A 16,086-nucleotide genomic window follows, 5' to 3' on the forward strand; every position below is an offset into this window, starting at 1 on the left:
TGCCATCTGCCTCCCATGTCCCCCAACAGCAGCCTGGGACAAGGGTTGGCACCAGCCAGCAGGGCCCCAGGATGGGCTCTGGGCCCTGCTCTCCACAGATGCACCTGCCAGGCCAGCCCTGTAGCCAGCCAGGGTCCCAGCTGGGCTGGACCCAGGCAGGTTCCCCAGTGCTGCAGCCAGCCAGACTGCTCTGTGCAGGGGCAGGTGCTGAGCAGGGCCCACCACCCCTGTACCACCCTTGCCAGCCCCACTGCCAGCCTTGCACTGCTGTGCTGGCCCTGCCCTCTGCAGCACGGCCTCAGCAGCTTTTCCAGTCCCCCTACAGCTGCTGAGGCTGTCCTCTTCATCTCCCCATCCCTTCCCAACCAGCCCTACCCCAGGGTGCTGCCAGCTGGAGGTGTGGGGTGAGGGCACCTGAGTTTTTTTTTTACAAGATTCTATTTTTTTTAAATTTATTGTATGGTTACTTTTCGGGATTAATTTTAATAAATTAATGCTGTTACCATTATGGCAGGGTATTTGTGTGTGTGTGCCCTCCTGTCTGAGGGCATGACTCAGAGCTGGGAGAGAACAAATTCAGGCAGGGTGCAGCTACCACCACCAAGCACAGCAGCTACTCCAGCAAGCACAACTGCAGCTACTCAGCAAGCACAACTGCCAGGGATGCTTGAGCCCACAGGGGTATGGCCTGGCCACACTCCCAGCCATGGACCAGCTGAGCTCCCCAACAGACTACACGATGGGACTGGATGGAGCTTGGCTCATTTATTTAAATAAAACTCACACGTGTTTAGGAAGAGATAGACTGGATTCAACCTGAGTTCACCCAGCCAGGCCCTTGTCTATCTGAACGTGGAAAAAGTCTGTCTCCTTTCAGCAGAGGCCAGGCTTGCTGCTGTCTTGATCTCTACAGTATGGAAGGCAATCTGTGGCTGGACCTGAGAAGTGGGGAGCGTTGTGGATTCAGCAGAGATGTATTCCAAGACGTGAGGCCTCCCCTCCTGGCGCCGCAGGTAGCCCTGGTTCAGCAGGTGCAGGATGCAGGACAGCACGTCCACGCTGTGGCAGCAGAAGCTCAGGAACTGCACCCCTGGGCCCAGCTCTCCCTTCTGACAGGCGTCGATCACCTGTGGCAGCAAGGGAGCCCCAGTGCAGTGGCTGCAGCCCCCAGGCAGCCCCTGTGCCCCCCGTGCCCCTGCAGCCCGTACCCTGAACACCAGGTTGTCGATGTGCAGCTGCTTCTCCCCCTTGAGGATGCGGGTGATGAGGCAGCACAGGACGTTCCTCTTCCTCTCCAGGGCGCTCACCTCGGCCCTCTCTGTCCGCAGGTACCTCTGCTGGGGCAGCAGCCTCAGCTGGCGGCCGCAGCTCTGCGCCAGGGCTGCCTGGTTCAGCCGCAGGGCACCTGCAGCCAGCACCCGAGCCAGGCTCAGCCGAGCTTGAGCTGGGCCCTGAAGGAGCCCCAGGGCACACGTGTGCCTGGGGGACCCAAGCTGGGCCTCCTGAGGCTGCCTGCACCGCTGGCCACCCCAGCCCTGTGCCCCACGTGTGGCCCCAATGACACACATGGCCCCTGGCCTGGCCCAAGCCCACACACACACACCGAGACCTCCCCACCCACCCATCCACGCTGACCCAGGCCCCATGTATGGCCCCAAGCCCTGCCCCACCCATCACCCCCAGCCCCACACTGGCCTCAGGCCCCACCCTGAGACACACCTGTGCCCCAAACACCAACACATGGACCCAGCCCCCTCACCAGCCCTATGAGCTCCTGCACCCCTAAGCCCAGCCCCTCTCCCCTGGGTGCCCCAGCCCCACACTCACCCCCTGGAGTGCAGCTCCCCACCAGGACACCCTGGCCCTGGGTCAGCGGTGTCAGCGCGTGGTGCACCAGGTCAGCAGGGAGCCCTGTGGCCTGCAGCAGGGCCTCCACAGCCACCTCCTGCAGCACGGGGGGCGAGGGCAATGGCCAAGGCTCACTGGCCACAGCCCCTGCCTAACAACGGGGGCCTGTGCCCCAAACACCGCTGGAGCCCCCACCAGAAGGGAAGGGAGAACGTGGCTCTGCCCTGCTCCAGCCCCCCCCGTGGCTCCAGCCCTACCTGGGCGCTGTTGAAGCACAGCAGGATGTACATCTGCAGCGTGGACACGTGCAGAACGCAGTCTCCAAACTGCAGCTCGGCGTGGCCCAGCCACGTCCACTGCAGCCGACGGGGCTTGCTGCACTCCCAGCCCAGCTGGCTCTGGCCTGCCAGGGACAGCGTCAGGGACGGGGACCAGCCCTGCCAGGCACTCCCAGCCCACCGCCACTTGTGCCTGAGCTGCCCTCCAGGCTCTGGGCACACCCCCAGCCACAGCACTCACTCTGCCGGCAGAAGTCAGCAAACTCATCCAGGGGGGAGCTCAGCACCGCCGGGAAAAACCTCCCAGGGTTCTCCATGTAACAGAGCGGGGAAACGGGCCAGCAGCGCGGGGACAGGGCCAGCACCTTCACCTCTGGCACGTCTGCCACCACCGTGGCTGTTCCCAGCACCTGGCCACAGGGGCACGAGGGCAGCTCCAGTCAGGCTCCGGGATCCCACCAGGAAAGCCAGCGGCCCCCGGGCTCCCCAGCCCCGAGCCCTCTCACCTCGTCCAGGCCCGTGTCCAGCTCCAGCAGCCGCTTATCCTGCTCCTGCAGCTGGAAGAGGCAGAACTGCCGCTGCAGCTCCTCCGACTCGGCCAAGTTGCTCAGCATGTCCTGGGGAAAGCGGCTGGGGAAGCACAGCCCGATCTGCTCCACGATGCCTCCTTCCAGCCACGATGGCCCTTGTGTCAGGAGCCGGTCCCCCAGGTAGTGCCTGCCACGGCCACCAGCTCCAGTCAGGCTGGGCCCAAGCCCTGTGCCCATCAGCCACCCACCAGGAGACAGCCACAGGTCCGAGCCCGGCCTCACCCCACGGCACATGGGCCTGGCAGCACACACGTGTCCCCTCCCTGTCCCCAGCAGGGAATGTGATTCCACACACTGGCAGCTCCCACGGGCCCTCCACGCTCCATGATCCCATAAAAGCAAAGCAGGAGCACCGCTGCCACAGCAGGCCAAGCTCCCCCAGCACACCAGGCCACGCTGCAGCAGGCCCCTGGCTCTGGGCAGACACAGCAGCCTCACCTGTAGAAGTGTTCAAAGGTGTGGGCAAACTCCAGGCCACTGAAGACCACAAAGGGCTCCAGGAACTGCTGCAGCCGCTCCAGAGGCCCCGTGCTGCCCGCAGCCCTGCGGAGCTCCTGGATCTGCACATCAAGGTAGCGGGCAAACTGCTCACTCACCTGCAAGGGACAGGGCAGGCTGCAGACAGGGCTCACCAGGTGCCCACAGGGCTGGGCTGGGGGAATGTCCCTGCAGGGAGCAGCCGGGAAACTCTGGCACTGCCGGGCAGGGCCCGAGGGTGCCCAGCACCAGCCCAAGGCCGGAGTGTGCCAGGGCCGGGCCCACGCTGGGATCAGCGCCACGCACCTGAGCCGGGCACCACCGGGGTGCCAGGGCAGGGCTCTGTGGCTCAGGGGGGAACAGGACACCACCCACCCAGAGCCTGCCCCAGGGCCGCGGGCCAGGGCAGCTCCCCAGCCCCTGCCCAGGGCACGGCCCCGGGGCCGCGCTCCCCCGACTCACGTGCAGGGCAGTGAGGAAGGAGAGCTGCAGCAAAGCCTCGGCAAAGCCCTGGCCCAGGGCCAGCACGAAGGCGGCCTGCTGCCCAAAGAGCTCCTCGGTGGCCCCGCGCAGGCACTGGTACAGCCGGCAGTAGCGCTCCGCAAGGTCCGGCGCCTGCCCCGCCGCCTCCAGGAACCGCTGCACCTGCGGGAGCAGTGCATGGGCTGAGCCCAGCGGGATGTGCCCCTGCAACAGCCCAGCCCTGCCCTGCCCACGCCAGCTGCCTGCTGGCTGCCCGGGACTCGGGGCCCTGCTGCTGCTGCTGCTGCTGCTGCGGGGCTGCCAAGGTGGGAGCGCAGCTCCAAGGGCAGCCAGGGGCTCTGGGGGCACTACGGAGACGCAGCAGCGCCCAGCAGGAATTACAGCCCAACACCGGACCTGTCTCCTGGCCTGGCTGACACTCGAGCCGTGCCAGGGTGGCAGCACAGCAGAGCTGTCCCCACATTGCTCCAGGCTCTGTGGGGGCCAGGTACAGCTCTGTGCCTTCCCCATGGGCACTTCCAGACCCCACTCCCTGCTCCAAGCACCCAGGGAAGGTCCCACAGCCCTCCCAGTCAGCCCTCCAAGCTCTACCTGCTGCTGCACCACGCCACGCCAGCACTGCGAGATTCCCCACAGGCCTCTCGACTTCTCCACCACCACCTTTGCAGTCCTGGCCGACACCTCCTTGTTCTTCCCCTCCTTCCCACCTGCCAAGGGTCAACCTCAGGCTCAGTGTGGCTCCATGGGCAGGCCCCGCACACTGACCCGCCACAGCAGGGCTGAGGGGGTGCTGGGGAGGCACGGCCGCTGCTGGGGCATGACCACAAGCCTTCCCCGGCTCAGGAGCCTCCGTGCCATGGGATGCTCCCCAGAGGAGCCCGATGGCCACAGCCTGGCCCTCTGGAGCAGCCCCAGGGCAGGGCAGCCCCTGGCTCACCAGCTGCTCTGGTCTCCTCTGGCTCGGGGCCGCCGGGGTCCACGTGCACCAGGAGCTGGGTCAGGCGCCGCACGCAGGAACCAAAGGCAGCCCTGCGTCCCGGGGCACGGCGGGGCAGCTCCACGCTCTCCAGGTACTCACTCAGCAGCCAGGCCAGGGCACTGACACCATCAGGGCCTGCGAGACCAACCAGACTCAGAGCCGGGCGCCTCTGCCCGGGGCGCGGCACGGCCGGGTCCCGGAGAGCGCAGGCTACCTGGGCTGGTGATGCTCTGCACCAAGGGGGTCACCAGGGCCTCCCAGAAGGTCCTGCCCAGTGCCCGGGCTGCCTCCTCGTCAGGAAGGAAGCGGTTGGCAAAGCCCTGCTCGTGCTGCAGCGCCCGGTTCAGTCTGCAACAGCGAGCGGGCAGCGCTCGGTGCCAAGGGCTGGAGAACTCCCGTGGCAAAGCAGAGCACAGTGCTGGCTCCATGCTCTGCCCTTTGCCAAGGCACCATGGCTCCCTGGCCCCACTGACCCCAGCAGCCAGGGAGGGCCCCTTGCTGTCCCCAGGGCCTGCCCCCAGGGGCCCTTGGGGCCTCACAGCCCCCGCCAAATGGGGCCTGTGCAGTGCCTGTGGCCACGAGATCCTGCTGTGCCCGGCCAACCTCTGCCAGGATGTGCCAGCCTCTGCGGGGACCAGCATCCTGCTCTGGGGGGTTAGCCAGAGGGGGGGTTAGCCTTCCTGGTGGCCAGGAAGGAGCAAGGGCCCCTCCCAACCAGCTGCTCCTTTCCCAGCCCTGCAGTCCCCTCCCAGGCTGCCAGCCACGTCCCCCTCGAGCCCTGGGACACCAGGGATGCAATGGAACAGCCAGGACACGACTCACCTGCCAAAGAGCTGCAGAAGCTGCCCCCGGTCTCGGCAGATCTCCTGGCTCCAGGCATGAGCCCGAGCAGTGCAGGAGAGGAACGTCCGCCGGCACAGCTGCTCCCTGAAGATGGGCCAGAAGCTGGGCTTGGGACCCAGCACCTCGATGCCACGCACACGTGTGTCAATGCCACCCTAGGGGACAGCGGGACCCTCAGTTCCTGCGGCCCCGACGCCCCTCAGGGCCCGCCCCAGGCCCTGCCCCTGCTCCCCCCTACCTGCTGGCACCGCTTCACCCGGATCTGGATGACGGGCCAGAAGCGGGTCATGTTCTCCAGCAGGATCACTCTGCTGTCCGAGGGCAGGATGGTCACCTGCAGGGAGGCACCGAGCCCTCAGCGTGACAGGCAGCCCAAGGAGGCTCCCACAGCGCAGCCCCTGCCATTCCCACCTCCCCGGGCCTCCCACCACAGCCACACCTGCTCGGGGCACAGCAAGGAGCAGCCCCCGCCCCTCCCACGGGCACTCACCGCGTTCAGCTCCGTCCTGATGGTGGCAGCGCTGTCCCCGCCCAGCACCACCACCCTCGATGGCATGTAGCTGGAGTCCTCGCTGGCCACCAGCATGCTCAGCTCCCTGCACACACAAACACCACGGGGCTGCCCAGCCATCTCCGCCTGCCTGCCCCAGCCCTGGCGGCACCACGCCCTGCCAGCCACAGCCCGCTGGGCCCAGGACAGAGCCACTGGGGCAGGGCTGGCACAGATCCCCAAAGCCCTCTCCTGCACACGGCCCTGCCAGCCCAGCCCCACCTGATCACCACTCCACACTGCATGTGCACAGTGATGAAGTGGGAGCCGGTGCTGCCGTTCGACTCCCAGTAGGTCTTGGGGTTCCTGTCCGTGAGCTTGCTGGCCTGGTGCGAGTTGGAAGAGACCTGCACCTTCTCCCAACACTTGTCCTCCTTCACCTCCATGCTGGAGCCTGTGGGCAGAGCACATGGAGCTTCCAGCCACCAAGCCTGGGGTCAGCTCCCCCTGCCCGCACTCACCTTGGCACAGGTTGTGCAGGAAGACATCAAAGAAGGGGATGCTGATGGGCTGCTGGCTCCGGCGGTGCTCCTCAATCTGTCCCAGCACCAGCTGTGGGACGGGGCAAGGCTCTTACCAGGGGCCCGGGTCCTCCTGCCCTCAGCCCCCGCAGGGCTGTGCCAGGCACAGAGCACAAGGCCGTCCCTCAGCAGCAGGGACACCCTGGTGCCCCCAGACCCAAATCCCCAGGCAGCTGTGCCTCCAGCCCACCTGGATGCAGCCAGCCAAGATGCTGCTCGTCAGCTTCTTGTAGAGCCTGGCGAACTTCTCACACTCCGCCACCAGCTCCAGCAGGGCCGGCGCCAACGGCGGGACCGTGCTGTGCTTTTCCAGGGCCTTGGACAGAGCCTCGTGGGTGCCCACGTGGCACATCACCACCACACAGTCCCTGCTGGCACTGCCCAGGCGGTGCAGGAAGCCAACGACCTCCTGCAGCACCTACTGAGACACAGCCGTCAGCAGACGGGGCACTGCTGGCAGCTCCCAGGGCCCCCAGCAGCCAGAGCTGCAGCTCCATTCCCCTCATCCCAACCCAGCAGCACCCACCAGAGCCTGGCCAGGCACAGCCAGACTGGGCACGGGGCCACCAGGACACGGCCACGGCCAGGACAGCCCCTCCCCACCTCTCCCAGTGCCTCGGACACAAGGCCAGGCTGGGGCCACCAGCGGGGCCCTGCTTGCCCAGCCCGGCTGAGGCACAGCCAGCACAGCCACCCTGCCTGCCACGAGCCCCAGGGCCCCCTCACCTCCCAGCTGCTGCTGTGGGTGATCAGGAAGGACACACAGGGCTCCACACACTCGTGCCAGGGCAGCACATCCTCCTGGTAACTGTCCAGGAACTTGTTCAGGATCCTGGGTGACAGAGGGGGCCTGCTCAGTGTGGGCACAGGGACAGCAGTGCTACAGGCAGCCCTGCTTCCCTGCCCCACCTGGAAGGCACCTCTCAGGGACTGGGAACTGAGGCTCCCTGGCACCTTGCACACCCCACCAGCACCCAGGCATGTCCTCTGCTGCCCCTGCATGTCCCCACCAGCACCAGGCACAGCTGCTGTGGCCCCACGTGGCCCCGTGCCCCAGGACACACCAATCAGCACCTGCCCACGTGCTGGGGTGAGCCTGCCCCCAGTGAAGAACAGCCCCACCAGGACCCACAAACATGCACTGGCTCTCCCCACCATGACCCCCAGCACTCACACACCTCATGAGGGGGTCCCAGACCCCCCTCAGTCACCCTGCACCCACCTGAGGATGCTCAGGCTCATGGCCTTCTCTGTCCCCAGCAGCTCCAAGCTGCGCAGCAGCAGCCTGAAGCAGCTGTGGTCCTGCAGCAGCTGGGCCACCTGGCCAGAGGGAACAGGGCCTTGGCCGCACAGCTGCCGCTCCAGGGCCACCACCACCTCCTTGGACAGGCTGCCATCGTCCAGGCCACCCAGCAGCATCTGCACGCCCTTGGGGTCCAGCAGGAGCTCCGTGCCTGCCGTGACAGGGACGCGTGAGCCCAGCCCAGGCGCTCACGGAGCGCCAGCAGCCCCTCAGGGTGCTCTGCCCTGCGGGGCCAGGCAGCCCTGCCCGTGGCACCCGCGGGGCCGCGGCACGGGCAGGGTGGGCAGCGCGGTACCTGCTGCCTCCGGGCCCAGGGGCAGCCCGTGCTCCGCCAGGCGATTGATGGCGCTGAGGGCCAGCACTGCCTGGGGGCAGCCGCTGCTCTGCCCGGCCCTCCAGCAGCTCTGCAGCGCCGCCAGCAGATCGCAGCTCGCCAGCTGCTCCGCCAGGCCCCGGTGCCCATCCATCAGCATGTTCACCACCAGCAGCCCGTTCTGCACCCCTGAGGAGCCCCTGCAGGGACAAAGCCGTGCCACTCTCCTGCCCCAGGCACAGAGCCTCCCCTGTGCCCACAAGCCACCTGCCCGTCCTGCCCGTCCTTCCCCCTGCAGATTCCCCCCGACCTCAGCGCTCTCCACGCGCTGCCCCTACCCTGGGACCCTCTGCATGGTGCTCAGGGCAGCAGGGATGCTGCTCAGCAGGCTGGCAGAGCCCTTGCTGGAGGCAGAGCCGATGCTGGCGAAGATCTCCCGCAGCATCTGCGCGTCGCCGTGGTTCCAGGGCAGGCCCTTCCCGCCGCCGCCTCCCGGCTCAGCGTCCGCAGCTCCCACCAGCACCTTCAGGGCCTGCGAGGACGAGAGCGGCGCAGGGGGCAGCGGCCCCTCCACCCCGCCCGGCAGCCCGCGCTGCCCTGCCCGGCCCGGCGTGCCCCGGGCGCTCACTCACCGCCAGCCCGGCCTGCTGCACCAGGGCCGAGCAGCCGTGCTGCTGCATGCGGGCCAGCACGGCCCGCACGCCGCCCTCCGTGGCAAAGGGCACGCGCCACTCGTAGCGGGCCAGCAGCACGGCCAGCAGCCGCAGCGTCACTGCCACCAGCGCCTTCTCCGCCGCCTCCGCGCTCAGCAGCTCCACCGACACCTGCACCAGCTTCTCCCTGCACGGCACAGCACACCTCAGGCACGGCCTCCTCGGGCCCTGACAGCCGCCTCCTTCCTGCCCGCGCTGCAGCTGGGACAGCCCTGCCAACCAGCCTGCCTGGGACAAAGGGACACAAAATCCGCCTTTCCTCTCGCACATACCACCCTCCAACTCCCGCCGCCGCCTCCCGCTCCTCCAGCTCAGCACCGGCCCCCACCCTGCCCACAGGGCCCTCCCCAGGCAGCAGCAGGAGGGCTCTGCAGCACCCCAGCACTCACCCGGCACTCCCGATGCCCAGCCCGCCCTGGGCTGTGCCAGCTTGCTGCTCCGACTTGGGCTCTTCCTCCAGCATCTCCAGGATGTGCTTGAGCCCGGCTAAGCGCAGCCCCACCGCTGAGCTGCTGCTCTGGATCACCTCCACCACAGCCGCAACCTTGGCCAGCGAGCCGCTCTCACTCAGCCCCTTGGAGCTGCCCAGCGCTGGCCGGAGGGACGGAGCCATCAGGGCAGCGCTGACCCCTCCAGCAGCTCCCAGGGTGCCACACAGCCACACACCCAGCACCCACAGGCACCCCCACCTCAGGCAGCCCTGGCTGCATGGCCCCCGTGCCTGCCCAGAGCCTTCCCCTCTGGAGGCAGCAGTGCCGCTGCCAGCACCGCGCCTGTGCCCCAGCATGTGGCAGGACATTACCTTGGCTCTGCTCCTCCGTCACCTCCGGCAAGAACAGCCCTTCCCTCTCCAAGAGCTCGCTGAACAGCTGGGAATCCGACTTCGCTGCCTCACCGCGGCCCTGGGGCGGCCCTGGGGCTGCACAAAGGTCTCCCTCCGCTGCCTTGGCCATCGTGCCTTCAGGGCCGCTGCTCCTGTCACCCTCTGAGGACACTGCGGGGCTCCCTCCACCATCCTGCTCCGCTCCCCTCCCGAGGAAGTGTCTGGCGTAGGCACGGGAGCCACGCAGGTCCCGCAGAGAGCTGCCCTGGCACCGCTCCTCCAGGACCTGCAGCACCTTCTGGGCCAGCTCCGCAGGTGCCGACAGCTGCACCAGGGCTTCTTCATCCACCTCCGACAGCCACACCCATGGGGACAAGTTAATCTCGGGCTCGCCACGCACCCCACGCCCCTGGTGGCGGCCACTGGCACCACGGACAGAAAGGCTGCACCGCCAGAGGTGCCCAGGGCCGCTCTCCACTGCCACCCTCCCCTGCCTGTCCCCAGCCCGACTCCCACCAGCCCACAGCTCCCACCCGTGCTCGGCACCCCACTGCAACTGGCAGAGTGACCCCACGGCCTTGCCTCGCCTGCCCAGACCTTGCTGGACAGTCACTCTTCAGTCAGTCAGGGGACACTGCCTTTCCTCTCATCTCCATCACTGCTCTGCTGGGCCAAGCTCTCCAAGCTTTCTGCAGCCCAACTCACCCTCCCATTTCTGCCCCGCTCAGGCTGGCCCTGCACACCTCACACTTGCCATCTCCTCTGGGCCTGCTCCCTTCCCTCACGTTCCCTTTGCTCCTCCCTCCCATTTCCCTGCTGCAGGCACTGGTCCCTACCTGCTCTCCCAGGTGCTGCTGGATGAGACAGGTGATCTCTTTCTGCTCCTGTGCTTCCAGCTTCCTCACAAAGAAGAGCAGCTCCCACCACTCGGCACGGCTCAGGGTGTCTGCAGCCTTGGGCAGCCGCTGCCCCAGGTAAGGCAGGGAGTACAGCCCCCCCAAGGGCTTGCACAGGAATGCCTGTGGAACTGCAGGGGAGCAGAGCAAGGAAGGGCACTGTCAGCTCTGCCAACTCCCCCATCCTCTGCTGCATGCTCCTCATTCCTCATGTTGGACAGAAAAGGTCCCCGCCATACCATAGCTTGCTGGGAGAAAGGAAGGTGACAGGAGGGCAGTGGGAGAGTTGGAACATGCTCGAAGGAGACCGATGGGGCTGCTCACCTGCTCTCAATCTGTGGTTTCGTGTCAGGGTGTTCACCTTCTGCTGGCCCTCCAGCTCCTTTTGCTCTGAAGGGCCAATGATCTCGACCATGTGCCAGTGAACCCAGTAGGTATAGCCCAGAGCTTGCCAGTACACCTGGAGAAGAAAACCCAGCACACACCCAGCTGGCAGAAGGCAAACCCAACCCCACTGTCCCCATGCAAGGCTGCACAGGAGAGCAGAGAAGCCCCTTGGAGCAGTACCTGCACCGGGGGCACGCCGTCGTTGCTGCGGCGGAAGTCGCCCTCGTCGCCGGCGCTGACCGCCTCGTAGTCCTCGAGCATGCGCACCCTCATGCCGCTCACCAGCGTGGCCTGCACGTACTCCACGTAGCTGCTGCGGCTCGGGAACGCCGAGCGCGTCCTGAAGGCCACGGGCTCCTTTGCTGGGCACGTGGGGGCTGCTCGGGCAGCAGTGCTGGCCGGGGGCTTGTGCTGGAAGATGGAGCGGGCAGGGCGAGGCTGCAGGTCCCGCCTGTGCCTGTGGCTCCAGCCCATGGCGTGCACCAGCTCCGAGATGAGGTTGGCCATGGCCATGCTGAACTCAAACTCCTGCTTCACACGGCTCCTCTCCTCAGGGACAGGGCTGGGCACAGCACAGCCCTGCTGCTCCTCTCCCTGCTCCACGCCACTGCTCAGCTTGTCCAGGAGAGAAGTCACACACAGGTAGCGCTTCACCAGGACAAACAGCTGCTTCCCAGGGATCTGCAACAAGCACAGCTCACGCTCAGCCTGCAGAACACCTCCAGCCCCCAGCTCTCCCTGAGCCACCAGCTCATTCCCAGGCAGGCTCCCGTGAGAGCTCCGGACCAGCTGGCAGCAGCAGAGACCTCTCAGCCACCCTCCCCTCCCTGCTGGCAGACCAGGCTCTCCAGGTGCCTCTGCACCGGCCCCAGGCCCTGTCCCAGCTCTCCCTACAGCCAGTCCTGCTTCCCTGCCCACCTTCAATCCCCTCTTGTCCCACATAAGGGTGCCAGTCCTGGCCCCCGCTCCCACCCCTCCTGGCCCCTCACGCCCCGCAGGCCCAGGGCTGCTGGCGGCTCTGTCACCACCTGCGGGAGGTGAATCCCCTCAAAGGACATGCAGGGCTCTGCAGAGGATGTGATCTCAGCAAACAGCTCCAGCAAGGTGCAGCGACTCTCAAAGTCCATGTGCTGCTCAATGCCATCCTGCTGGCTCAGGGACAGCAGGACATGGGCCCAGATTCCTGCAACAACAACAAAAACTCTTCAGGCCCCAGAAAGACAACCCTCACCCCACCCTCCCTGCCAGAGACAGAGCTGCAGGGAAGGAACAGCTTTGCTGCTCCCTGTCACCTGATCCACGCTCTGTCCCTTCCTCTGCAGTGGCAACATTTTGCTCCATGGTCTATTTTTTCTACCCCTAACGCTGAAAGATTCTCACAAACCCCAAATAACTGATTCCAGAACAGGGTCCCAGGGAAGAAGTCAAGTTTTAACCTGAATCAGCCCCTCATCTGCCCCACTTCAGAGCTGCATGAACTCAGGCACTAGGACAGGGAAAACTGGATCTCCTGTGGGATACACCACAACCAGCAACCTTCCAGCTGCACCCAAGCCTCATCAGGAACTTCCAAGCCATGGCAGCTCCTCCTAAATGAGAGAACTGGGTGAGGACCAGCCTCTCCCCACCAGGGTTGTGTCAAGCCCTTTGGCACTGGTCTTCATTGCAAGGCTATGTGGAAGGAGATTGTCTGATCCTCTAAGTGTATCCAGCCAAGGACCTTTTCACTGTAAAAAGTCAAAGTAAGAAGGAAGCCATAAACAAGAACATAAAGAATCACAAACCTGACTGACAAATGCTAATGGATGCAGTGAGGAGAAACAAATCTGGTCAGTCACAACAATTAGTAAGGACATCTGGACAACAATTAGTAAGGACATCTGGCATGTAAGAATGATTATTTTTCAGTAAGATTATCTGATTAATTGGAATTGGCAAGGAACACAAAAGGGGGCGCAGAGAAAGGGTTATAAAAGGTGCCAGCCATGTTTAAAGCACAGCTGGTCGGTGTGTTTGTCTGACAGTCCTGTACCTGATTGACAGTGTTTGTCCTACTTTCTTATTGAATCTTTACTAAGTCTGTCTCTACCCTGTTGTGTGTGCTGCAAAGACCAAGTGCCAGCTGCTGGTGAGACCTGCACGAGTGGCACTTGGTACCACGAACTGGAGCCTTATTGGGGTTGTGGGAGCCCTGTGGAGTCAGCCAGGGGACTGAGTGACAGTCGGAGGTGCCATCACTCTCTGGATCAAATCACACATTTGAGCTTGTAATGCCAGTTATCAGGAAGACTGGTGTACAGCTGACCCAGATCAAATGACTCAGTTCTGCCAGGGCTGTAGGAGTCCCTGGCCTGCCGTGCCAGCTACTGGGGCAAGTGCAAAGGTCTCTCCAGTGCTGGTGCCTGGAGTTGGCAGGAACCTCGGTCATCAGCCACTGGGGAGAGAACAGTGTGTGTTCTGAAGAACAGCTGCTGGAAGGGAGAAAAGTGAGGAGTTCAGCAGCTGAAGCAGGACTGCAGTGCCTGGGGTCAGTGGGAAAGGGTGAGTGTCTGCATCTTTCCCAACCCTGCTGTGCATGTAACTCCTTAGCAACACTTCATGTTGGAATAGCAAGGAGGAGGTCCTGGGTCCAGACCAGGGTATGAGGTGGGTGGGGGCTGGTGCTGGAAGTCCCAAGGGATGTGTGAATGTGGACTGTGGAACAAAAGTGCTACAGGTTTACTAGCAAGCATCAGGCTTAACAAACTGATGAGCAGGGGGATCCCTGAGACCAGTAGAAGGGCTTGGATCCAGGCACAGGTGCATGCTGGTACCCAAGGGATCCATGAATGTGTGTGTACTTGTGAACCTGGGAAATGCAGTGTGTGCTGGCAGGAGTGACCTTCTGTCTCTGCCAGACAAAGAGCAGGAGGGGACATGGCTGGCTTGTGTTTATGTGTGTGCTGTAAGTGTGTGCTGTCAGAGCCCTGCCCGTGTCTGTGCTCCAGGATGGGCAATCAGCTTTGCTACTGGATGAACCTGCAAATGGGAAAGTGGCAGCTGCATCCCTCAGCTTGAGAAACTCCAGATTCCCCAGGCTGGGCTCCAGCAGTGGAGCAGGATAGGTGCTGGGGTTGCTAGAGAAGACAGCCAGCCTTTACATTCCTTCACACTCCTAACAGTTAATCAGCATCCCAGCTCAGAAACCTGGCATGGGAAAGAGTTTCTAACTCCAAGAGCAGTCCAGACAACTGCAACCACGGAAGTCCAAAAGATCCCAACTGATTCTTCCCCTTTTGCCAAGAAGCCCCGAGACACGCCCGCTTCCCAGGCACCTCACCCCTCCCGAAGGCTGGCACCCCCAGCTGCCCAGCCAGCCCTCCTCAGCGGCACTGAGCAGGAGCAGCCCCCACCTGCATCGTGAGCCCCCAGAGCTCGCAACATCTCGCCGGCGCCGCGGCGGATCCGCCGCTCCCTGTGGCACAGCATGGCCGTCAGTAGCTCCAGGGCTCCCGCCTCCCTGAAGGCGCCCGCCAGGGAGCCGATGCTGGCGTAGGCGCCCAGCACGTGCACCGTGCTCAGGATGGAGCACTCGGGGGTCCCGGCCTCGGCCACCTGGCGCCCGGCTCGCTGCACCAGGCTCCTGACGTCGGCCTTCATCTCCAGCAGCGAGGCCTCGTCCAGCGGCGCTTTGTCCGGCGCCACTTTGTCCGCGGACAACGGCCTCGTCTGGCCCAGCAGCGCCGGGCAGCTGGCGCAGACCTCTTCCGCAGACATCCACAGGGAGATGTTCTCTGCCTTGGTGTCTCCAGAGGAGGCACCGCTGCCTCCCGCTGCTCTCTCTTCTGAGCTAACAACACTCCACTGGACCAGGTATTCCGGCCGCTCATCGTGGCCTCGCCGCTGCCGCAGCAGCTTCTCCGGGTGGGCCTGCAGCTTGGGCCCCAGCTGCACCAGCAGGGTGCCAGTGTGCTGCTCGTTCACCATGGCAGCAGCTGTGTCTGCAGAGACAGAGGGGAAGCAGGAGCTGGGGAGAGGTGGCTGAGGCATGCTGTGGCTAGAGATCTGTGTTCCCGTGTGTCACAGCGCTGGTGATATGGCAATGCAGCCATTAATATGTGCTTTTGTACCGGCTGTACTCAAGAACAGTGCTGTACAACCCTAACATAGCAAGTATGAGATATGGCTCACTTACTCCTTGGAAAGCCACATGTATGGAGTTACAAGGTAATAGGGCAAAACACAGTGACTTCTGGACTGCCATACAGACTGTGGGCACCGCAGGAATACGGACAGCAGCGCTCAGGCAGGGCAGCTTTCCCCAGGAAGCTCAGCTGTAACACGTGGCTGTGTGCTGATGGAGCGAGCTGCCCGCGCTGGATCAGGAGGCCAGTGCAAGTCTGCGCTGGAGGGCTCCGTGCACATCACCGGGCCGGGACCGGGACACGCCGAGGGACAGGCCCGTGCCCGGGGCACACATGCTAAAGGCGGGCGGCACGGCACTGCCATCCCCGTGGAGAGGGCTCGTACGGGCCGGCCGCGCCAGCGGCAGCATCGAAGCTCCTTCCAGGCGCGGGCAAAGCGAGAGCTCTCCGGGCACCGAGCACCGGACCCGGCCCGGTTCGGCTGCCGCACCCCTTGCCCGGCCGGCCCGAGGCCGCGACCGAGACCTCCCCTAAACGGCCCGGGCCCGTCCCGGGTCGGCTCCGCTCGGGGCGCTCGCCGGCCACGCCCGGCCGTGCCCGGCCCGCCGCCCTCCCTCCGCCGCGGGGCCGCGCCGGGGCCGCCGCGTTACCTCCGGCACCGCTCCCGCGCCGCTCCGGCCGCGGGCGCCTGCGCAGAGCCCGCCCGACGGCGGCCGTGAGGGCCGGGCCTGGGCGGGCGGCAGCGGGGAGCTCAGACGGGGGCGGCGGGACCGATCGGGGGCAGCGGCGGGGACTCCATGAGGCACAGGGGGCACAGAGCGGCACTTGGAGCGCTTTTCATGAGGGACGGGGCAGGGTGGGACAGGGAGGGCGGCGAGGGAAGGAGGCAGCAGCGGGCAAGGGAGCAGTGAGGCACTACCGGGGCTGGGAGGAGCTGGTGTCCGTGATTCGCAGCTTC

General features: G+C 65.0%; 1 protein-coding gene across 2 annotated transcripts; it reads right to left on the reverse strand.

Annotated features, from left to right (window-relative positions):
* Positions 1–750: 750 nt before the first annotated feature.
* On the reverse strand, positions 751–15,827 carry LOC139587127 (cullin-9-like). 2 transcript variants are annotated; one of them, XM_071421143.1, is made up of 30 exons: positions 15,779–15,827; positions 14,397–14,984; positions 12,033–12,187; positions 11,185–11,685; positions 10,942–11,077; positions 10,558–10,748; positions 9,701–10,070; positions 9,288–9,489; positions 8,818–9,025; positions 8,524–8,717; positions 8,168–8,385; positions 7,792–8,023; positions 7,296–7,401; positions 6,760–6,987; positions 6,510–6,600; positions 6,271–6,442; positions 5,989–6,094; positions 5,737–5,832; positions 5,478–5,653; positions 4,870–5,003; positions 4,614–4,790; positions 4,268–4,383; positions 3,656–3,838; positions 3,155–3,312; positions 2,633–2,843; positions 2,368–2,536; positions 2,106–2,251; positions 1,828–1,945; positions 1,209–1,334; positions 751–1,127 (listed from the first exon to the last, which is right to left on the reverse strand). In XM_071421143.1, exons 2-30 carry the CDS (start codon positions 14,968–14,970, stop codon positions 964–966), a joined length of 5,658 nt encoding a protein of 1,885 aa, XP_071277244.1. In that variant the 5' UTR covers positions 14,971–14,984; positions 15,779–15,827; the 3' UTR covers positions 751–963. The 2 variants fall into 2 exon arrangements, with proteins under 2 accessions (XP_071277244.1, XP_071277178.1); XM_071421077.1 differs by having other exon boundaries at positions 1,209–1,405.
* Positions 15,828–16,086: the final 259 nt, after the last annotated feature.

This window comes from Agelaius tricolor, unplaced genomic scaffold, assembly GCF_023055355.1.
Source record: "Agelaius tricolor isolate 1412-34295 unplaced genomic scaffold, bAgeTri1.0.p SCAF_1, whole genome shotgun sequence".
NCBI lineage: Eukaryota > Metazoa > Chordata > Aves > Passeriformes > Icteridae > Agelaius > Agelaius tricolor.

Excerpts from the sequence above, each read along its gene's own strand:
- LOC139587127 (XM_071421077.1), bottom strand. The coding sequence starts at position 14,970 with ATGGTGAACGAGCAGCACACTGGCACCCTGCTGGTGCAGCTGGGGCCC. Across the intron at positions 11,078-11,184 it reads ACGGCGTGCCCCCGGTGCAG|GTGTACTGGCAAGCTCTGGG; the intron begins GTACTGCTCCAA and ends TTTCTTCTCCAG. Across the intron at positions 9,490-9,700 it reads GACGGAGGAGCAGAGCCAAG|CGCTGGGCAGCTCCAAGGGG; the intron begins GTAATGTCCTGC and ends CCCTCCGGCCAG.